The 23,916-nt window shown below is 36.8% G+C and overlaps 1 protein-coding gene across 1 annotated transcript in view; it reads left to right on the top strand.

Annotated features, from left to right (window-relative positions):
• Positions 1-20,601, top strand: part of LOC139118086 (uncharacterized) — a 63,822-nt gene extending 43,221 nt beyond the window's left edge. Inside the window, exons 9-11 of the mRNA XM_070681410.1 lie at positions 224-426; positions 18,822-19,052; positions 20,025-20,601. Of these exons, the coding sequence (XP_070537511.1) occupies positions 18,837-19,052; positions 20,025-20,492 (684 nt within the window). The 5' untranslated portion in view covers positions 224-426; positions 18,822-18,836 and the 3' untranslated portion in view covers positions 20,493-20,601. The remainder of the gene's footprint in view (positions 1-223; positions 427-18,821; positions 19,053-20,024) is intronic.
• The last annotated feature ends 3,315 nt before the right edge of the window (positions 20,602-23,916 follow it).

Genomic DNA, 23,916 nt, shown 5'->3' with positions numbered 1-23,916 from the left:
GGCGTACTGCTAAATTCGCTTCATTGTGCCATGAAGCCCATGGTCAGTCCACCTGCCTGTCTGTGGACAGATTTTGCTCCAGTCACTCAAAGCAATGTGCACCTCGATAGTGAAGACTTAAACTTATATTCAAACCATTCTCTATCCAATCAGAAGCAAATTAATATGAATTGCCAATATCAATATTCAAATGCTGTATCTTAATAAATATTTTTTTTTACAGACCAATTAAAGGTATATGCGGCCTAACTAGAGAGATCATTGTAGCCCTTACAGCAACTATTGAGAGTGCAGAATCGAGACAAAGAGATGGTCCCTGGAACATCCAAGCGCAAGTACATCAGATCATGTGGAATGCTTCTTCTCGCTAATCCATTCCATCCTGGGACAAGTCTTTGACTACAAGACTTTTCATGATAATTACAGGTAAGTTATATTTTTTCACGACTCCATTTATTACTGAATTCCAAGATGTTATTCAGGCATTGAAGTGTGTAGTTGCATCATCGTTTCTTGTGAAAAGTGTGGCACAACACAGAAATGTATATAAAATGAATGCACTACACTAGTGCCAGAGGTATACAAGTTTTTTAGTTGTATTTGTTTTAATGTGTGGAAGCTACTCTACAAATAGGGTTGCATTATACCTGACAAGTATTGTTTAGGTAGGACCTAATACTGTAGAGCAACTAGTTTCCAGGCTTGTCTTGTGATCTACCTGCCTTTATTTATTTGTAGCCGTGTTGCCCAAGTGTAATAGTTGATAAAGCGATACCTTTTTTCCAGAAAAATATGTAATGAGTTCACCAAAAGAGTTGACATAGATTTGCTGTACTATTATTGGAACAGAAGCAAACACACTACAACACAGAACCTTTGCCTTTGTTCAATCAACCATCAGGACATGTGGAAGGACTTGATAGAGTGAAAATTCAAAGTAGAGCAGATTATGGTGTTTTTCATGCTAACAGAGCGTCCGTGCCTCAGAGAGGATCATAGTGCAGGCAAAATTTTTTTCAGGCACCAGAACAGTTGCCATGGTTATCACTAATGGGTGTTTATAGTTTGTTTAACCTGATTTGATCCTTATGATCCTTGTTGGAGATGTAAGAGTAAAAATTTGTATTTATAAAATTTTAATAAGCTAATTAAGTTTGCTAATCAAATGCCTGGCCTATCTACTTTGCAAAGATTTACATGTTAGGAGATTTCTCAGAGAAGTCTACCATGCCTCTCATGTGTAGACAAATTCACAGACTAGTTGTAAAATTTTGAAAATATACTTTTAAGCACACTATTTGGAAAATTATGCACGATTGAGAGAGGAGATAGCATTTTTGTAAAAATTTCCACTGATTGTGTCTTCAGCCATACAGAATAATGTGATGGAGAGTATGGTAGCTAGTTGCACCTATTTTATAAAAGGATATTGTATTTTTCCCAGTGGAACGACAAAAGAAATATGCATCCTAACTTTTCTGAGAGAATGACCTTTTCAGTTCATCAAAACTTGCTTCACAAAAGTATGACATGTGTAGTACTTTAACAATGTGACTTTTATTTATTTAATGGTTATTTGGAAACTTGCACTGAAATATGTAAACATACATTTACTAGATATTATATAACAATAATTCTGATGCTTCACATTATTGCTTATATAGAGAAGTGAAAAAGTTATCAGAAAAGTAACCTTTAATGATACAAATCAAAGAGAATTGTGTGTAATTGATTGTACCATGTGTCAAGTTTACCATTCTTTTTTGCATGTCCTTGCATGAACTTCGTCCTACTTCAGTGTAACTCATCAAGTACCATTTGTTGTAGATTGGTAAGCATGGGACCATGATTTTTTTTTCTAAAGTATTTGGGATGACCTTTGACGCACTTTAATCTATGTCAGCAACTCCCAGGCTGAGAAATCTTGTTTCTTATGAATATTGTTGATATGAAACTAAAGCTGATGCCGAGTAGCGTCATCTTCAGTGGCAGCTTCTTAGGGTAACATATAGCTCGCAATGACGATGACGCAAACTTGGCGCTCATTGAGATAGACTTTGGCTGGCCTGGGATCGCTACCTTCAGCGATGGATCTACATTCATATTAATATTTTGTTCATATTATATAGCCAATTGGCAACCAGGAATTACATTTTGAAAGAATAGTCAGGAAAAATTGTCTGAATTTGCAATGATGACATTCTCAGTGTACTCATATCTACCAACGACAACTTTCATCATGGATTACACAACTTTACTAAATTTTTTATGATGGCAATGTTGTCAGAATTGGTGTTATGTTTTTCTGCACTTTGGTCAAGAGACTTTTATTTATTTATTTATTTATTTATTTATTTATTTATTTATTTATTTATTATATCCAAGTTTCATTACTGATTTGTAAACAAGAGCAATACCATCGCCAGATGACGTATTGTAAGGTTTTTGACAAAATTAGTATTCTGGAATGCCTTCAGTGATGACATGGCTACTTGTGTCTTTCAACCAGGCTGTGGTCATATCTAATAAATCAATGTTCTGTTCTGAGATGTAATCGCCAACTTTGGTTGCTCTGTTTCAAATTGACCTGAAAGTCCAGATTGTAAGAAGATTTGTTTGTCTGAGTATTGGCTTACAATGGCAACTTGTTGGGTAGAATTTGTTGATGTAGCTGTGGCTACATGAGACTCTATGAACATAAACTGTCCACACCAGACGGGTGTTGACTCTCTTTCATTGGATGATACTTTGTTCAACAGGTGTTCTGCTCTGTGATGTAATGGCCAGTTAACTTTGGTTGCTTTGTTGCAAATTGACCTGACAATCCAGGTTATAAGAAAAAGATTGGTTTGTCTGAGTATTAGCTTATTAAAATGGCAACTTGTTGATGAGACTGAAGGAAACTGGTTGAATTTGTTGAAAAATCCAGGAAATCTAGTCAGCAAAGGTCCAAAAAAGGTTGAAATTTAGGGAATCAAGTATATGTACAAAGCTAAATAAAACAGTATACTTTATCACAATATTTTAACTAATGCAGTTTTTAGCTTATTGGATTTTATAAGTACAACTGGCACCATTAGAATTGACTGGAACCCAGATAGGACAATTTTGCACAAGCTTAATAATGCATTCTAAATTTAGCGCAAAGTTTTGCTTTTCATGACAATTAACATAATCCTCCCATATTCTGCATATATTTGTAATTGTGATCTTCACATAAAACCCAACCAACATCCAAATTGTTCAGAATCTGATTTGGTCAACGGCTACAGAAGTTTACCCAGTTAATGGTCTGTCAACAATACAAAGATTGAGAGATAACTGGACAGCATGGTTAAAAGTTGAAGGTTAAGTATATGTTCTATCAGAACCACACACAAACTAAAAAATGCATGTATTATTTGATCATTACAATATGTTATTTTACTATAGAGACACCATTTTCATTCATATACATTGACAAAATACTTGTACAGCTGTCTCAAATATAGACAAAGTACACTGAGAGGGGGTCTAATCTGTGTAACAGCAAATCAGTAAAGGGATCAACCTTGGGATCGATGAGATCAATAAAACATATATTCTGGCTGTAAAGATTTTATCATACACATTTGTTCTTTACTAAATGCCTCTCTTGTAAACAGGTAGTTCAGTAAATCTCAGCATGACCACATTTTGTATGAAAACATAACTAAAATTAAAAAAGTACTTTGAAAGCACTAAGACTATTAAATTTCCTATCTTACCTGGTTGAATATGGATGGAGGCCTGCAGTTATTGATGACCGTCAAATCAATGACTGAATGGTTACCAACAGCAAGGCCAATTAACGGCCATGTCTTCATTTAAAAATTTGCACAGCAAGGTGTTAAGAATTGTCAGTCATATAAAGTGTTTGTGATATAATATAGGCACATTATGCATATATTAAAATACATATACACATTTATAACCAAGACTTCTACTTCTATGTTCAGGTTCTGTATAAGTAGACCTGTGTGTAGTTGAAATACTGAACACATGAAAACAATACTCTTGAAGTACATGAACAGTATTGTATTGTATTAATTGTTGTTAAAGGATACTGATCTCCAATGTAGGCCATGTCAGTGTAATGTGCACCTTCATCGAAGGCATTCTGAGGAACCATACACCCTTTATCCTTGTCAAAAACCAAATGATGTGATGTTTAAAATTGTCTACATAATCTTCTGGGACATTGATTTGTATATTCAAATACATACCACTCCTAGGAATCGCCTGAAAATAGAAAGAATACATAATTATGCATATAATAAAAATAAGAATATCATATCCTCCCAACAGCATTTCATTATTATGACAATGGTGTATGTTGTTCAGTTGTATATGACATGTGCACTGCTCTGATTAAATATACTGGTATATACCCCCACATGCCGGTACATGTAATCAAAAGTGGTGTTGAAATTGGCTGAAAAAATTTGGTGCTACAAACAATTTTTTGAACATTAGGGATAAAATAAACAATCGACAAATTGCTTGTCAAATCTTAATCAGAATATTGAAGGTTTTGTTAAAGATTAGATATGCTGCTATGCATAGACACTGGTAGGCATCAGTGATGTAGATGATAACTAAGGATAACTCACATGGATGCATAAACTATGCTTTTTTTTCAATTACATTTTAATGCACCATTTACCTGGAAAATATCTTTATCTTTCATTCATGTTACAAATTCCACAGATCGTTTTATTCCAATACCTGGTATAGATGGCAAGTAGTCAGATCCTGCTAGCACTCTGATGTAGACAAACTTTACAAAAGACTATCTCTTTTTTCCAAAGCACTGGTGAAGCATACTGGCATCTAAGCTGTTCTAAAGTCAGCATCTGTCTTGGTGAAAACCTACAAACAATAAAATTACATTAGAAATTAACTTTTACAATGAAGACTACTACTATAAGGCATGTTAGTTTTGAAAGTGGAAAATGCATAAAATCACTCCAGAAATCAGCCGGGTGAGCAGTAGGAGAGTTAATTTGTGAAACAGGCATTCAAGGCTGGGCAGCCACATACTCACACATGATGGGGAAACATAATTTCGATTTACGGAGAGGAAATAGCTCCTGATATTTGCTTGCATCAGCAGCAGTTGTTCACATAAAATCTGTATATCTTAGAGAAGCAGAAAGCCAAGAAGGAAAAAAAATAAAATCCCGTCATGAGACCCATGCAAAACAGTCCATTTATTCAGCCACCTGTACCCAACAAGGTGTGGCCCAGAAGGACCCTCATATGTGCACAACAGACAAATCTACCGATAGATGGATCAATTAAAGTCAAAAACAACCTACTAATGTGCAAGATAATTTTTAAAACAAATGTTTGACATCTCTACACTTTAAAAGATTTAAAAAGTAAAGATTTAATAAGTAAACATGAGAAAAAACAAATCTTCCACAGTGTATGCTATTCATGTGGGACACTTAATTCTTTTTGGGCATTTATCAGAAGGTCGCAAGTTCAGGATATCCCTTACAAACAAATAGTTCCTCTTTTTTTGGGTCAAGAATACAGCCATCATACCTTCCAACAGAAGACAGAGTTGGTATTATTATTATTATTATTATTATTATTATTAAAGGCCCGATACTATAGCTGTATCTTTTAGCATTATTTTATGTGATTTTACTTCCAAACTAAAAACAAGTTCATGGGAATGTACTCATTGAGGGGTGTTTATACAGATAGAGTAAACTGTCAACTGTGACTGCATGTGCAATTTTGAGCAAGATAAATAATAAATGTTTGCCCAAACATAAAATGGCGCCCTCATGCAAATAAAGCAAAAACACAGTACACAGTGCATATATGGATTGGAATCTTCACAGAAACAACAGAGTAGTCCAATATAATGCATAGTGCTGCATATTTTCCACTGTTACACCATATGCTATGTTTTCTTTGTAATATTACCAATTTTTAAATATGGCGGGAAATCAAAATAGCGATTAAAATTTAAATTTACTTGTCCAATTGTTCAGAAGTAAAAGACGTACTATATCCTTTAAATTTGTAGAATTTAAAGAAAACCAGAGAAAATAGAAAGCATTTTTCAGGTCAACAAATTTCAAGAGTTACAGCTACAGGGGCTTTTAAAGACTTCACTTCAGACTTAAGACTTCATATCATCATTACCAAAAGAAAGCTTACAGAGATGTAACTGTGTGAGAAAATGATGGTTGAAATGAATACATTTGTCATAATTAAACAAAAAGAAGGTTGTTCCATAATTTCATGATCTCAGATGTGAAACACATAGACTCACACACTTGTCACACAATTGTGTTGCTACATTTTATCAGTCGCGCTCTTAATCCATAAATTTGCTTTCTAAGCAAAGCATCAAAGTTCAAAGTTATCAAGTCTGTTTGATACCAACATGGAAGTGGCACTGCATCGTTTCTCATACCCCAATAAGAGACGAGCAGCATTATTGTATGCAACCTTCAATTTTCTCATAACATTTACAGAGTATTTAACCCAAAGTGGACCTCCATACAGTTGATAGCAATACGTTTTGAAAAGAACGCACTTGACATTAAAAGTACATCGAGAAAATTTTCTCAAGAGTATATTAGCTGCTACATAAAACGTTCTCATTTGGCACTCAATGTCCTCATCATCTCTGAAAACATGATTTTAAACGTAACCCAGATGCTTTTTCTTTGTAACAAAATTCAATTTAACTCCTCAAAGATGGACAGGAGGAATGCGACAAACTCTAGAGGAGTCAGGAATAACACACGTGCAATTTGTTTTCTTGTTATTGAAAATGATATTGATGAGTCTGTATTAATGAAAGAGAAATCTGACAATATAAACAGGAACCATGTGGTATGTGGTATGGAAGAGTGCAAAGCATAACTACCTTTGTACAGCTGATCCTGTATCTGGAGCACAGTCCATACCATACTGCATTTCATCACTACAAAATGAATATGAGAGAGCTCAAATATCACTCTGTGGGCTTTTTTCAACGACACTAAAGAAAGCCAATCTGGTAAGAAGAGTTTGGGAACATAGATGTGGTGAGACAAATGTATTAGGTAAACTTGACAAACACTACTATTGGATGTTTAGATTCCTTGTTGGTGTTACGACTGACATTTCAAACAGAAACAAAAAAGAACTAATTGAAAGAATTACCAATGCCCTGCGGTGGCTTAAAAAAACAACCCTCTCTACCATTACTTCTTTTGAAAATATGAAACTTTGTACCTATTTAACACACACCAACCTTTGAGAGTATCTTCTGGCGACCATCTGAAAGACGGTAAAGGTAAAGATAAAACCAAACAAACAGGTAAAGAACAAAGGGCAATAGTGATACCTTTTGAAGATCAAAGAAGAGAAGCAAACTTAATTGACTTCTGATAAAGATATAGCTGAAATTCAACATCCAAACACACATGCATGAAACTTTGAAAGTCACACAAATGATCTGCTTGACCATCTCCAAAGTTTAACCAGAGTTCACTATTGTGACAGACCTTCAGGCAAAGGCATGGCCCCATCTTTTTCCTTATGGTACTGGCAGCTGGTTTTATGGAGGAGCTGCCTTTACAATGGCTCGAGTACTGTAAAATGAGATTACTGAACTATGATCTGAGATGGCAAAGAGATAAACACCGGGCCTTCTTTTGTTATGATAGAATTATGAAGGCAAGAATTTTTTACTATAATCATGCCAAGAGAGCCACACAAATTGCCTGAAACTTTGAAAAGTCACACAAATGATCTGTTAAAGAACTTAAGGTAAAGGGCGACGAATTCGGACGCGCACACGCTTTAGAACGTTTCTGCGCAGATTTACTCCAGCCTGCCGCAATGGGTTATTTTGTAGCGCATGTATTTTAACATCACCTGTCATTGTTGAAATTGCGCTTTTACCTAATTTTTTGACCCAGTCTCTCAGAAATACATGTGACCTATAACCTTGTCATATTTTGACCCCCTAGAAAGCTGGTTTTTATTCAATATGAGCGAAAAATTAACATTTCTCTCCCATTTATATGGCGCAAATTACCCATTCACCTGGAGATATTGTAAAAAGTAGCGTGGTGACACCCTTTTATTAAAAGTGTAAACTAAATGGTATTATGTCAGGAGTTTATTCGTCAAGTTTGGTCAAAATGACACCATTCAAAGCGACAGGAAGAAAGTTCGAAAATTATATAGTGATATAATTTCGATATCGTCATTTTGTAATCGATATTATGTTAAAATTTCTTCACAAACATCATGAAAACTATACATTCGATAGATATTGATCTTAAGTCTTAGTATTTATTAAAATTAACTCATTTGCTAAGCGTTTTATAATTGCTTTCTTTAGTTTAAGTGAATTATATCATTTTTATTTATTTCTAACGGCGCCATTTTAACGTCCGTTTCCATGGAAACAAGCGTGGTGACCCCCATTTTTTATTTCATTTTTGCACTTGCACAACTTCTAAGAATATTTGTGCAAAGTTTCAAGAAAATGACACCACAACTTAATTTTGACGTAATTCGTAGTACTTCACCTTAAACAGCAGCAAACATTAAATCCAACTAAGATGTGTATATGCGGGTTCAGTGATTCTGACAACACTTCCTGGCTCAAAAGTTTACTGGACAGAACGTCTTCTTGACCTCCTCGCGATGAGCAATTTGAAGAACTTGGAAAGCCCACATTTTTCATAACCCTCACACAAAATGACAACTGGGCTGAGCTACAACGGGAAGTTAAAGCAATTCAGAGGGAATGACTACCACCTATGAAAGTATACCTTGCATAAAGTGTTCAACAGAAACTGTGATTGCTTTCCATCAGTGTTTCAAGCTATTTAAAGACAAAGTCAGAGTATGACAATGGTCCACTTGGCAAAGTGAATGATTACTGGTGGAGAATAGAGTACCAATAAAGAGGGGAACTCCATGTTCACATGGTTGTATGGTGCAAGTCAGGTACAATACCAGATAATGCTGTCACAGCAGAATTAATGCAAAGTCAGGACACAATCACTGACATTGCAATGCATTCTAGAGAAATGGTAAGAATGCAAGTATCAGATTCACAAAGACTGCTTCCAAAAGAGAGATATTACAAAGGAGGAAATGGGAAACAACTGTTGTCATGTAAATTTGGTTTTCCTTTCAAACTTCAAGAAGAAAAAAACACACACAGTGGTGGTATAAGAGTGCTGTATCAAAGGAGACATGAAGAAGATAGAAACGTTGTTAGCTACAAACTGCCCATTTTACTGCTATGGTATGGTCACATCAATGTGCAGAAAGTCACAAATAATGGATGGGAACTGTACCTGGCAAAATATGTAGCTATAAAGCTGAAACATTATTGGATCTGCCATTAAATGTATCTGAAACAGAACACTACCGGTGTTCTTGTGTTATCGGAAGATTTAACATTTAACATTTTATTAGAACTCAACATACACTATCAGAGAGTGTTGTAAGGTACAGTACTCTTAGTACAAAGTGGTAAATTACATAATTACATAACTGAATTGCATCAGTGAATGCAATAAATGCAATAATGAACATACATGAGTAAACAACTTTGCAAAATACCTAATTACCAACTTGGGCAGAGTCACTGGAGGAAGCAAAATTCTTATTACTAAAACTGGAAATCTGGTTCCTTGAAAGATTATCAGCCAGTTTCATTGAAGGTATACTGTCACCAATTTGATATCATTCAGAGTTACCATGAAAAGCGAAGATCTAGCCAATCACAGATTTTAAGCAGGTGGTCGCTTTTTTAAAAAAAGCACCCTCACATGGCCATTTTGAATAGCACAAAACACCCTGACAATCATACATGAGCATAATGCAGATTACTGGTGACTGTATACCTTTAAAGTGTTCTGAACACATTTTTCTCCCATATTCTCAGATACACATGTATACTCAATTTGAACCTGTCTTAACAGAGTTTTATATTTGTGAGGTAAGGCTGTAAACATGCGATGGAGAACAAGCCAATCATACATTTTCACTGGGTGAATATGTGATAAAAAATGCACCACCGAATAATCATTCAGAAAATTTAGATGAGATCTTTTAACAACCAATGTATAGGGCAGATGGTTGTATCCCTTCGTACTAACAAATTTTCTTGAGACAAGAGTATCTGTCAGTTATGACTCACCACATAGGCTTAGGCTGCGTTCAAAAAAATGGTGAGGGGGGCCAGAAGGAATCACGATCGAAATCCCCCTCAATACCACATATTTATTAGGAATGCACACAGAGTACCTCTTTTCAGCAGGTTGTAGAGCCATATACCTAGGGCAAGTTCTTAAATTGATTCATTTTTAAATGCATCAGTGGACTTTTTGGATTACTCAGTCTAAGCCGACTTGAGTTTATCCAACTCTGGCCAGTTCAATTGTGTATTCCTAGCTACGTTTAACCAAATTGTGAAAAATTGACCTACCGAATTTTTTCAAAAGTACAAGACATATACAACTTAGATGCCACCTATAAATGTATTACAAAATTGACCATACTAGAAGGTTAAAATATTCCATGAAATTAATGCTTTAATTTCAGAAATTTTGGGTGTAATAATGGCAAATTTGATAAAAAATGAATGATTTCATTTAGTCACATATTTTTCCATTTAAATTAGAGTCTTTACCGTTGAAAATTTTACTTTTGTGTTATTGTACAATGAGATAAGAAAATTTCATTCACTGCATGAACTTGAAACGAATGGTTTTATATATTTATTAGTCCCCACGGACACCGTTCAGGGGGACTTATAGATTTGGTCGTGTCCGTGCGTGTGTGCGTGCGTGCGTCCGTCCGTCCGTTCACGCAGATATCTCAGAGTTCAAAGTTGATACAAGGACATTGACCAATGTCATAGCTATGCACATCAATTTGTTTTGTGATACAATCCAATATGGCCGCTCTGCGGCCATTTTGTTTCGATTTTTTCATGTACAGAGCCATAACTCAGGCATATCTCAACCAATTTAATTCAAACTTGGTACAAGGACATCGACCTATGTCATACACATGCACATTGACTTGTTTTGTGATACAATCCAATATGGCTGCCGTGTGGCCATTTTAATACGTTTTTTCATGTCCAGAACCATAACTCAGACATGTATTAAGCAAATTTATTCAAAGTTGGTACAAGTAAATTGACCAAATTGGTAATATTTGTCATACATATGCATGTAAACTTGTTTTGTGATACGATCCAATATGGCTGCTGTGCGGCCATTTTGTTATGATTTGTTCATGTACAAAGGCATAACTCAGGCATATTTCAACCGATTTTAATCAAAGTTGGCACAAGGACATTGACCTATGTCATACATATGCACGTTGATTTGTTTTGTGATTCGATCCAATATGGCCACCATGTGACCATTTTATTACGATTTTTTCATGTCCTGAACTACAACTCGGACATGTATCAAGCGAATTTATTCAAAAGTATTTTTATCACAGACCTAATGTAGAGGACTCTATCCTCTCTGAGGACCTGTAATCAAAGCACCCATTAACAAGTGGGGACTGTGTCATCAACGATGACTTGTTTTAAGTGATTTTAGAAAAACTGACTTTTCATCGTACATCAAGTATGGTGGCCCAATCTTTTTTTAGCTCCGCTGTCAGCGACGCGGAGCTTATCAAATAGATTGATTTTCCGTCGTCCGTCGTCGTCCGTCAACAATTGCCTTCTCCACTGAAACTGCAAGTCCAATTGCTGTGAAATATTATATGCAGTTCACTTGAGGTGACCTCACTTCAGTTTGTTCAAATTGTGGTGAAATTTGCATATTTGTATTTTTGGGGCATTTTTTGGTGTTTTTGGTAAAAAAATCTTCTCTGAAATCGCTTGTCTGATTGCTTTGAAATTTGATATGCAGTTTGCTTAGGGTGACTTCAGTCAGATTTGTTCAAGGTGTGGTGAAATTTGCATATTTGTATTTTTAAGGCAATTTTTGTCATTTTTGGTAAAAAAATCTTTAAAAATCTTCTTCTTCAAAACTACCAGTCAGGTAGCTTTGATATTTGGTACATAGGTCCCTAGGGATAATCTATCTCAGATTTGTTCAAATTGTGCAGAAATATGCAAATTTGCATTTTAAGGCAATTTTTACCATTTTTGGTCAAAAAATGTATTTCTCAAAAAGTACTGGTCTGATAGTTTGAAATTTGGTATACTGGTTTCTATTGATTAACTAAGTAATATGTATTGAATTTCTGATGAAATCTGTAATTTTGTATTTTTGGGGCAATTTTTGCCATTTTTGGTCAAAAAATGTGTATTTCCAAAACTACTCATCTGATAGCTTTAGAATTTGGTGTACAGGTTTCTACAGATGAACTAAATGATAGTTATTGAAATTATGATGAAATCTGCAATTTTGTAATTTTGGGGCAAATTTTGCCATTTTTGGTCAAAACATGTGTTTCTCAAAAAGTACTGGTCTGATAGCTTTGAAATTTGGTATACAGGTTTCCACAGATGAGCTAAGTAATGTATATTGAATTTCTGATGAACTAAATGATATTTTTATTTAAATAATGATGAAATCTGCAATTTTGAATTTTTGGGGCAATTTTTCCCATTTTTGGTCAAAAAATGCGTTTCTCAAAAAGTACTTGTCTAACAGCTTTGAAATTTGGTATACAGGTTTCTAAAGATGAACTAAATTTGATCTTTTGAAATTATGATTAAATTGCAATTTTTATTTTTGGGGGCAATTGTTGCAATTTTTGGTCAAAAAATTTATTCTCAAAAATTACTCATCAGATAGCTTTGGTTGACATGTTCTTAGGGATGATCCTATGTGATACATTCAAAGTATGATGAAATCTTCAATTGTGTATTTTTGCAGCTTATTTTAGCCATTTTTTCTGGCCACTTCATTGAGCTAGCAAAGATTTCTACCTTCTTCATCAACATGTGTCAAAAATAGTTATTCTCTACATAAACACAGCGGAGCTATATCGGCCGCTAGGTCGCTTGTCTCTAATATTTGATAGTTCTCATATGCCAGAATTCAAAAATCAAAAATATTGTGTTTTTCAGCATGCTATAGACAGACACCTAGAAACTGTGTTTGATACATTGCATAGAAATATTGAAAAATTATCAACAGTTGCAGCTTCTGCCCCATTACAAGGCCAACTTATTTTACGAAAATTTCATGGCATTTATACATTTTTTAGATTTTTTTGAGATTAAAGACATAAAATGCGACAAAACGGTTCTAGATTCTGTATAATTATTACTAACATTAGAACCATTTGACAACATCAAAATGTTAGGTGTCAAAATATTTTCAGGTCCCCCCTCCCCCCTGTAGGCAGAGCAAAACTTTCAAGTCACCCCCTCGACTACCCCAAATATTTTTGAATCCTCCCTGAATTCCTCCAGCCCCCCCCCCCCCCCACACACACACACACATAATTTTTTTTGAACACGGCCTTAGAGAGCACACTGCTCACAAGGTATACGCAGTGAAATATATAGAGTTGTATTCAAATTAAGTTAATTGACAGTTTATTTGCCATATCAAAGTTGTTTACCACACTTTCATAACATGTACACAGAGATTCAGATTGTATACTTTACATTAGGCAAAGACTGCATTAATTTGCATGGTACCTGAAACCTGGGTCCTTGCCAAACCAACTCGGCCAGGTGACAAACAGAAGACTTTTTATCCCCCAAGGTGTTAATGACCTATTGTTATCTTTATCTTATCCAGCTGGTGCCATTTTAGGAAAGGCAGGTCTGTGACAGTAATCCTCCGATAACTAAGTAGCTATATAGGGAATTGGAGTATTCCTAAGTTAATTGAGCTTTCCCCGTAATGAAAAGAGATATTTATTCTACTCACTTTACTCTCTGAGGATATTTTTACAATTAAAATACTAGTATGTTTGCAGTGCATATTGATTTGCTATCCATCGTTATTTCTGCTACTTGTAATACTAAAACGATGAAACATATTTTGGCAAGTATCATAAAGTTAAACAAAAAACTATTCACAATATACAACAATTACATTTTCTCAATATTTAAAATCAATTATTATCCCCAATTGCCAAAAAGCAGTCAAATAATACAATACTGAAACTAAGTAAATTTGAATTGATTTCTAGTCTTCAACAGATCGTAATATATCAGATCACCCAAATTTCAATGATGACTTTTGCTAAACACTGAATAGAAGCAATTAAATAACTATTTCAGTTAATCAAATAAGATTATGGTTAGATTTTTAGTAAATGTTCCAAAATTACTGTAAATGACAACAAGATCACTGTCTGTAGATGCAGATGTCATAACCTTAGGTAGCACTTTGTACCATATTTTGGGGGTTCATTTTATGAGAAAAGTGAACACATAAATTTCAAAAATTAATGATGGCATTTTCAACTAACTATGGACCATTGATAAATGAAACAATGAGAACAATACTGTACATCTTAACTTTCGACACAGATTGGCCACCTCAGTTGGTCGTTTACTTGTTTCCTCCAAAGTATGACATTTGCAGTATATGAATACTGTGATTTCTATGACTTTTAAATTTTGACTTTCAAACTTTCGCTCTAATTCCTTGACATACTTTTCTTTGGTACAAATGAATACTTTGATATGTACTTTGTATAATTGTCAGTATGTAACAGAGAAAAAGTGATTAAAATGACAACCATCCATGGTACAAATCATGGGGTCTCCAAGAATTGTGGGTAAAATATTGTACTGTGTATACATAAATACATAGACACAATACATACAGGCATCACTGCTAGATATATTGCCATGCAATATGTGAGCTAATAAAGCTAGGATTTTGTATCTATATTTGTTTACAAATGGCAGACGTGCCAAGTCACAGAGAGGCATCTACAACAGCTTAAATCAGAATGAATCATGGGACATCTTCAGTCAAGTGTGGATCAAGCTTAGATTTGAATCTTACTGATTTTTAGGATAATAGTAATGTTTTTCACAAAACTTCATACAACTTTTTTATCCATTGCTTGAAGTCAGTCATTTTAAGGTTTTGGAGAGGATTATCATCGATATTTAGGAAGGCTAAGTGCCGTTGTCCTGCAATAAAATCATGCAATTTTAGATCTTCAAACTGTTTCACTATCAAAACATCTCCTTCAGTATTTTTACTTGTGTGTGTTTTCCTGATGGATGACGCACTTTGCTGATGGCATTGTAGTTTCTGACAACTCTATCTGTGGTATCTTGACTCCTTGAAACACGAGTATATTAAATGACTCCTCTATGGGAAGTCACATCATTCTTGAATGATTTATTGTCATGCTCAAAGGTCCATGGGATGATTGGTGTCAATTTGACCTTGATAGTTTACAGCACGATTCCAGGTTAAGCAAACACATGGTCTAACATAGTAACTCAAGTGTTGCATTTGCATATTTTGGGCGGCCAGATACTTTGTAAAATAGCAGAAAATATTTATACAAGCGAACAATACGAGCACCATCACCCATATGAATTGCATTATGAAGAAAACACAACATCAAGGTTGTGTGTGTATAATTGAATACTTTATCTTGTGTAAAGTGTACAGTCTCTGTAATTGTACTGTATGGTTGTATGTTTTCCGCAAAATGAATATGGAACTGCTCATGCTGCTTGAGAGACTGGTTGAAACTCCTGCTCACAGAACTTGCACTTAAGGATTTGTTGTTCTTGTGTTAATTCAGGCACCTTCATTACGTAGTTATCAACAAATGTCCAGGCTTCTGATAGAATGTGCTGTTTTGCATCACTCTTAGAATCAGGATTGCTTGCATAAAATATAGGAACATTAATTGCATTACTGCATTAATACATCAAAGGGATAGGACTTACATGTATACTCAGCAGGGATTTAACCCTTTGAGTTATGTAATTTTTCCTGCCAAAATTTTAGCGCAGCATGTCACTATTTTAAAGAATTTTTCTGTTATTTTTGATAATTTTTGACCAAAGGGACTTCACATTTTATAGGCTACATGTTTCTATCAAAATTTTGGCAAAAATATCGAAAAAAATTTACTTGGATATATTTTATAAAGGCGACAAAAGTTGACTTTGGCACTCAAAGGGTTAAGAGTAGATTAAGACATTATACTTAATGGAGTATGTATTAATGCTCCATTACTAGTCCATAGAAAATTATCAATACTTACACCCGTGGCCACTTTAGTGTTGATCAAGCCTGTCTGGTGCAAGCAGAAATTCTGTCTACAGAAGGGTGATAAAACTGTTACTCTACCATGTATCGGTGGTGATAATGAACTTACTATTGGTACCCCGTGGGCACGCCGATTAGCCTGAAATTACGGAGTGATCATAAAATACACTGTATACAAATGATGTTGACCATGGAATTGGCCGTATTAGTATTCAGTATCTGCTAAAATTCATGTGTTTCAGTTGTAGTCAGCGTTAGAGAGCATCAAACATTTGTGCCGTTTTAATATTGCAGATAGCAAGTGTCGAGTTCATCTTTATTCAGATGTGGGAATTGAGACAATGCCACTTTGAAAATGTTCGCGATTAAATAACAGACATCGCCTATCTTGACTGCAAAACGAAATAAACATTCACTTGCACTAAGCCATGTTTCTTTCCTACGAACCGTGAATAAACTGACTCCAATTTCACTTGGTACGAGAGAAAATTTATATAAGGAACAGTCGTGGTAGCGTTTTACATGTACAGGTGTGTATCGGACGCTGAAACTTCAGCCAACTTCGCCTTCAAAGTTCTCAACCCTTCCAAATATGCCTTGTTACTATGTAGGAGCTTCCCGGCACGGTGTCTCCTCCATGTCGGTTGATATTTGCGACCGTTGTTATTGATGTCCATTGTCGGAGTGCAGATTTCCAGTGTCTCTACAGTGCAGTGTTGTGATCGATTTGAATTGGGCAGGCGAGACATTTTAGTAGAACGTTATCTCAATCCTAACAGTGGGGTGCCGATAGTGAACCTTACATTTATTACATCGACCGCCACTTTGTTTCGTTTATACAAACAGAATTTCTGCTTGCACCAGACAGGCTTAATCAACACTAAAGTGGCCATCGGTGTATGTTTGCTGATGATATTGTACTTTTATGAACCACAATACATGGTTTACAGCATTCACAAAATCTGATCAATTATTCAAAAGAAAAAACTTGAGATTGTTCCATGTTATACCCACTTACATGTAGGTATATACTTTTACTTCATCTGTGAACTTTATAAAAAAAAAAACAGGTCAGTTTTGAAAAACAAAGCATTTATGGCGCTGTTTACTTACATAAAAGTTGTCAATTCTCTCAATTGAATACCAGTTGGGGTTCAGTTACATTTATTTGGTTCATTAGCAAAACATGTTGTGCTTTATGAATCTGATTTATGGAGTGCTTACTTATTCAGAAAAATTGAATTTACAGACTATTTTACATAACCTGTTAGTGAATTTTCTCAGTTCATATGAAGGCATGTAGGCACATTCTTGGTGTCAGTAAAACTGCCAGCATCCATGCTAGTCTTGGTGAACTTAGGCATACCCACTATAGTTATATTGAATGTCATTAAATCTAGGGTTTGCCTAGTGAATTTGTCCAAGGGCAGTTTGCAGTATACTGCCGCATTTGAACTCGAGAAAAGCTTTCACAAGAAGGGTTTTCTTGTTTCTTACATTTCTAGTGCAATTCTCCTAGCATTTATAAATAGTTACAAATTGCGACAACTTTTACCCTCGAACTTATTTCTAGTTGGTAATGAATTGGCATCCTTCAAACCAAAGTGATGTAATGCCCAAGATACTACGTATGCATCAGTGAACTTATTCAGTAGTTCAGCAGATGCATAGAAATCCTTTGATGGTGTCAATGATACATCATGTGCTTTCAATGCATTGCGAGCAGCATACAGTGTGCCAATATCACGGCTTGATGATGTTGAATACAGATGTTTCCATAATACCTATGAAAAGTAAAAAAATAGACCGCTGAAATTGTACAGGTTCTAATCTGTACACTTTAAGCTCATTCTGAGAATTTATTTCCTTGCTTAGAGACACTTAAACTTCAAACTTTTTACCCACATCATTGTTTGATCCAACTCCACCTGTATCCATGAATTGGGTGAAATGGCTAAGGTTGAGAGTAGGTCATTTCCTCTAGATGTTAACACACTAAATCACTACTCTACATACAGCAAAGTGGTAATTTCTGACACTTTTGAAGTTCTGCATTGACAATACTTTGCACAATGAGTGATTTTATGCAAGTGTCCCCTGCTTTCATGATATTACAAAAAGGTCAAAAACAGTCACTTTATCTCTTTAAAGGGAAGCTATCTTTAACTTTTAGCTACTTTTCATAGTTTTTAAGTCCCCGCAAGCGGGGACTTTATGGGTTAGGTCATGTCCGTCCCGGCGTCCTTCCGTCCGTGCACCTGTCATCAACGATTTCTGTGGCATCTGTGAAGCGATCGTTTTGTAACTGGGCATAAATGTAGTACCATATGGTCTCTTGATGCACAGTCCTTATTATCTCAAAATAATTCAATTTAGTCACCAAAATTACTCTTGATGTCTTTTATTCAGACTTTTTTCTCTGAATCCGAATCTGAAGCCAATGTTTGGATCATGTAAATACACTGATTATTCAAAGCCGCATCACGTAGTGAAAGTAATCCGCCATATGCAAATTTATAAGGTATAAATAGAAAAGGTGTCATCCGGACTATCTCTCCTCATTGCACACAGGACCAGCGACACAGCATGGCATCGTCTCAACCAGTTGCTAGCGCCAGCCAAGCCTTTGTTGCTGCACACGGAGGCCCGTCTAGGGCGACTGCTGCTTCTCAACCACCCGAGAATGCTGAGAATTCCCGTGCCCGTACTGCTTTGCAAACACCACTGGGAGCCAATGACAAACAACCACGACCAGAAACGCCTAGACCCCAGATAGGGCCACAGGAGAGCCAACCTTCACAGGTGAGCATATCGTATCGTAGAGCTGGTTTGTTAGACTGTTTGATACGTTGCTTGTGTGTATGTCGCCGTCATTTCATTACTAGATAATTGCGAATTATGCAAGGAATAGCACGAGTCAGTTTTCGTTTGGCACGCTACCACCTGTTGGTACGAGTCATTCACCTGGTCTCTCCAGGGGCGCTATAAGCATGCCGCAAGTTTGTGTGCGCACGTGTCTAGATGCTTTCAAGTTGGAATTTCTTCGCTGATACGTTTTCCGCTTCCTTTCCCCCCTGTTTTTCATTTCTGTCACTTGGCTTGTTTGTTCATGTTCACTGCTCTTTTGCTTGCGCACGTGTAGTATTCATGTTAGCCAGCTGTCTGTGGTTTCCATGTGATACTGCAGTCTCTTTTCTCTCTCTTTTGTCTTCTTTTGTGTTCATTCTACGTCATACTTGTGTTTAGTTTCTCTTTCTGTACCCTCTTTTCACCGTCCTGTTATCTTTCTTTTACTTGAAGTCGCTAAGTCTGGCCAGGTAGTTAACTCGATGAGGAGTTACTGCGAGGGTGCCATCAGTGTTTTAGCCTGTAGGGGAATACAAGCCCTTGGTGATCGAGTTCTAGTAACATATAGATGGATGGTATTGTATGTGGGGAATACAGCAATAACAGATGAGAAGTTGCTGTGGGAATAACGTACAGACCTCAAGAGTGGTACTTGAGGACGTTATAGTAAGGCTAGTGCATACATTGTGGAGAAGTGGCATAAATGATTAAAAAACGACAAAAACAAAAAAAAAAACAAAAAAACGTATATGATAGTGATGCCAGCGGCGGGCATAGTGGGGTGCTGTGATTATGCCAAAGAAATGTGCGAGTATGCAGATGTAGAGTATACGACCATCTCGCTATGTTGTTGCGATAGTAGGTAATGTTGTCTACTATAATATTGAAATGATGTTGACAGCTGATATCTCTTGGTTGAATTTATAGGCTGACGAGATGAAGAATTTGAAGACTCAAATTCAGAAGCTTCAAGATATGGCGGAAACTGCATCCGTTGAGGACGCCCTGTCGAAAGTCATGGAATTGGCGCACACACCATTGTTGGCCTCCAGGGTTCAACTCGTCAGCGCATTGAGGGCACTGGTCGACAGAGCGACGGTTGCAGCTCATCCAAAACTACCTAGGTTTCGGGCGGTATTAGCCCAGTTCGAGTCTAATGATTTTGGGCAGGAAGCCGGCAGGTTGTTGATTCTCCTCCTGGGAAACAAGGAAGAGGAGGAAATAGTGTCCAAGGTGTCAAAATTTATGCGCCATTCTTCAAGTTCGGAACGGCGGAATGTGCGAGAAAATAGATATGAACCGTATACGAGAAGAAAAATAAATATGGATACCATTAAATGTTTTTCTTGTGGCCAATTAGGCCACATGGCCAGAGCTTGTCCTCAGAAAAAGTAGTTCAATTTTCCCAATTTTTTTCTCGAACTTTGACACGGACTGGATATCGACCTCTGTTTTTGTTGTGAGTTGTTATTATAAATGAGACATATTAAATATAACTATGCAAAATATATATATATACTTGTGCGTATATGTACGACATGACTCGAGAGAACGAATGCATTTTTTTTTTGTAAATTATAGGGAGGCCTCATTTTCGGGGGAGGGGGGGCACGGTATTTTCAGTATTTCAATATGTCTATTTCAAAGTCTTGGTTGCCTCCCATGTAAAGTAATACCTCCTCCTCATCCCCTTCTACAGGGAGGGTCCATAGCACCCTCGTGTACTTACCTGCACACCTCGCATTTCGAGGTCCTGTCTAGGGGCGCCCTCACAGGTAATTTTGTTTTTGTTTTTTTCATGTTTCGGCCTTGATCTGTTCTGTTGCAGAATACAAATGTACCATATCCATGGGAAAAGTTTATGGTGGAAAAAATTCCAACGCCTAGAACTACCTACTCTTGGGTAACTTTTGAGGGTGCCCCTCGACAGGGCCTGGAGTGTAACCCCACCATCGGGGATGTAACGATGGGAAAGATGAAAGCTTCCCCAACGACATTAGCTTTTCACTGCCCCGATGAATTCATCGCAGGAGAATTACATCGACACAGATGTAACTGGGAAACTATTATGTCTACTGGTAGTCACGGTCCTGTCATGGAATGGATCACTAATGGAGTCGGAGTCTCGGAGTATTTTCAACATTATAAAGGTCCATTTAAAGGAAAACTGTATGATAGTTCCACCCCACCAGCTCGTATCTTTGCCAGTAATCCTGCCTGTGTAAATTTTGTTGAGTTCATTTCTCAGTCAATCTCCTCTAGAATCCAAACTGGCACTATTTCAGCTGTTGGGCAGGTCGGCATAGACCCCCCACCTTTTATTGTCATGCCTATTACTGTAGAACCAAAAAAACCTAGGATGTGTATTGATATGAGATATCTTAATCTATGGATCAGAGACATCCCATTTAAGTTAGACAAGCTGATTGAAGTCTCGCGATATCTTGAACAATATGATTATCACTTTAAGTGTGACGACAAAAGTGGCTATGACCACCTTCTTATTAAGGAAGTAGATCGCAAATATTTTGGTTTTCAATGGGCAGGGCGATGGTATCTTAATAACACGCTACCATTTGGCTGGAAGCTATCTGCGTATATCTACCATACTGTCGGTTACGCTATCACGAGTCACGCGCGTATCCTAGGTGTCCCCTGCCTACAGTACATCGACGATAGACACGGGGGACCACTGAGACCGGCCTATAATAGCGACACGCACAGTGATTGGTCGAATTTCGATCTCGCCGAGGCGGCAGCATACATCCTATTTAAGTTATGTATAGACACTGGCTACTTCATAGCACTAAAAAAGAGTGTACTTAGACCGCAGAAAGCCTTGGTTCTCTTAGGTATGATAGTAGATTCCGAGAGTAAAGCTTTCATCATTCCCCCGCAAAAAAAGCTCCGCTTCTTAGAGTTAGTAGAATACGCCATTGGTGAGAGTGTGATACCAATTCCTTTGTTGCAAAAAATCATGGGGAAATGTATTTCTTTCAGTCTGGCAATTCCATGCGCTCGGATCTTTATCAGGCAAATGGCCTTTGCTCTATCGAAAGCGCAAAAATCCGCTAAGAACACTATCAACATTTGTATCGGTACCCCACTCAGAAAAGAACTAGACGAGTGGCGCAATTTTATTAAATGTGTAAGTCCATTTCCCTGGCGTGACGAGAAACATGCAATAATTACGGCATACACAGACGCGAGCTCTTACAAGTGGGGAGCGATTCTACAAACTAGCCCGGTTAAGTCGACGTCAATAGGAGATAGTTGGGAAGTAAAATGGAGGAATAGACCAATAGTGGAAAAAGAAGCAGAAGCCCTTGTTAGAGCGCTAGTAGCATTCGGCCAGCAACTGAAAAATGCACGATTGAACGTTTGTTCAGACTCCGCTACCCTCATGTATGCGTGGAATTCTGGTTACCCGGGTTCCAAATCTCAACAACTAAATCAGATACTGAAAGAGATTTTTTACCTGTGCTTAGAACACAATATATCTCTCGATATAAAACATGTCAGCTCGAGAGATAATTTGGCGGATCGCCCATCGCGGCAATTGAGTATGTCTGATGCGACATTATCGGATGAAATGTGGGAGAAAATAGAGAAAGAGTATGGCCCACATTCCGTCGACGGCATGGCTAATTCATCGAACACAAAACTCGGAAAGTTTGTGGCGCCTTTCCCGCAGAAATCGAGTATCGGTACGGACTTCTTCCATCATAATTTCCATAGTGAAGACCGGGTATACATATATCCACCATTCGTCTTGACACATGCAGTCATTCGACATGTTGTTAACGAGCGGCTAAGTGCAACAATTATTATTCCAAAACAAAAACAGTACCCCTCATATTGGCCGATGCTCACACAAATGGCGTGTAAGGTAATAAAGCTAGCCAACGAAGGCGAATTTGGGGTTATTCTTGCGCCCTCTCGCAACGGCTTCAGTCCATGCCCAACTCCATGCGACCTGTACATAGCAAGTTTCAGATTCTAGTCGGCACATTTTACAATAATTGAGCCACCACATATAGTTATGTCTGCGTCAATCTTATTTTTTTCTCTCTCTTTCCCCAAGCAGATCTGCTGGATGTGTGGGGCGAACAATACAAACCTTGAAAACTGCGAAGTCTGCAAAACCAAGACTCCACAGTTTCTTTGCCAAACAACTGACACTTGTGATAGTACAATACAATACAATACAATACTTTATTGCTCGACAACACACTCAAGGAGTGCGGTAAGGCAAAAATTACAAAACTCAGCAAACACTGGATGAAGCCGCTGCTGGGGGAGGAACTAAAGTACAAGAAATAAATTTGGCAAGAGGTAGTTTATCTTTGTGAGTAAAGATATATATGAACTTTTCTCTGTCATTCAAATCAAGAAAGCCTGGATTATACAAACTTGTGGATGAAAATAGACCATCTCGATACGTTCTGTATTTTGGACATTCTATAACAAAGTGAAATTCATCCTCAACTAAAGACTTACAAAACTTACAGAATCTTTCATTTGCAGGAACTTTAGGAGTTGACCTTCTACCCAGTTCTATTTGTAGGTTGTGATCCGAAATTCTTAGTTTTGTCAGCCACCTCCTATAGGTAAAAGATCTTATATCTAGCAAGTAACTTTCAAATTCAAATTTTGTCTTAAAGAGTCTGTGAGTTCGGAGCTTATTCCTCTGCATTCCACACTTCCTTGTATCATTATGAATGTTTTTCAGCCATGTTTGTTCATAAGTTTCACATAAACTATCATATACATTATTAACTGTGGAATTAATATTGCAAACACAAGACCATATATCGCT

This window comes from Ptychodera flava, chromosome 1, assembly GCF_041260155.1.
Source record: "Ptychodera flava strain L36383 chromosome 1, AS_Pfla_20210202, whole genome shotgun sequence".
Taxonomy (NCBI): Eukaryota; Metazoa; Hemichordata; class Enteropneusta; family Ptychoderidae; genus Ptychodera; species Ptychodera flava.
The sequence above is the reverse complement of the archived record's forward strand: the minus strand, read 5'-3'. Positions and strand labels throughout refer to the sequence as shown.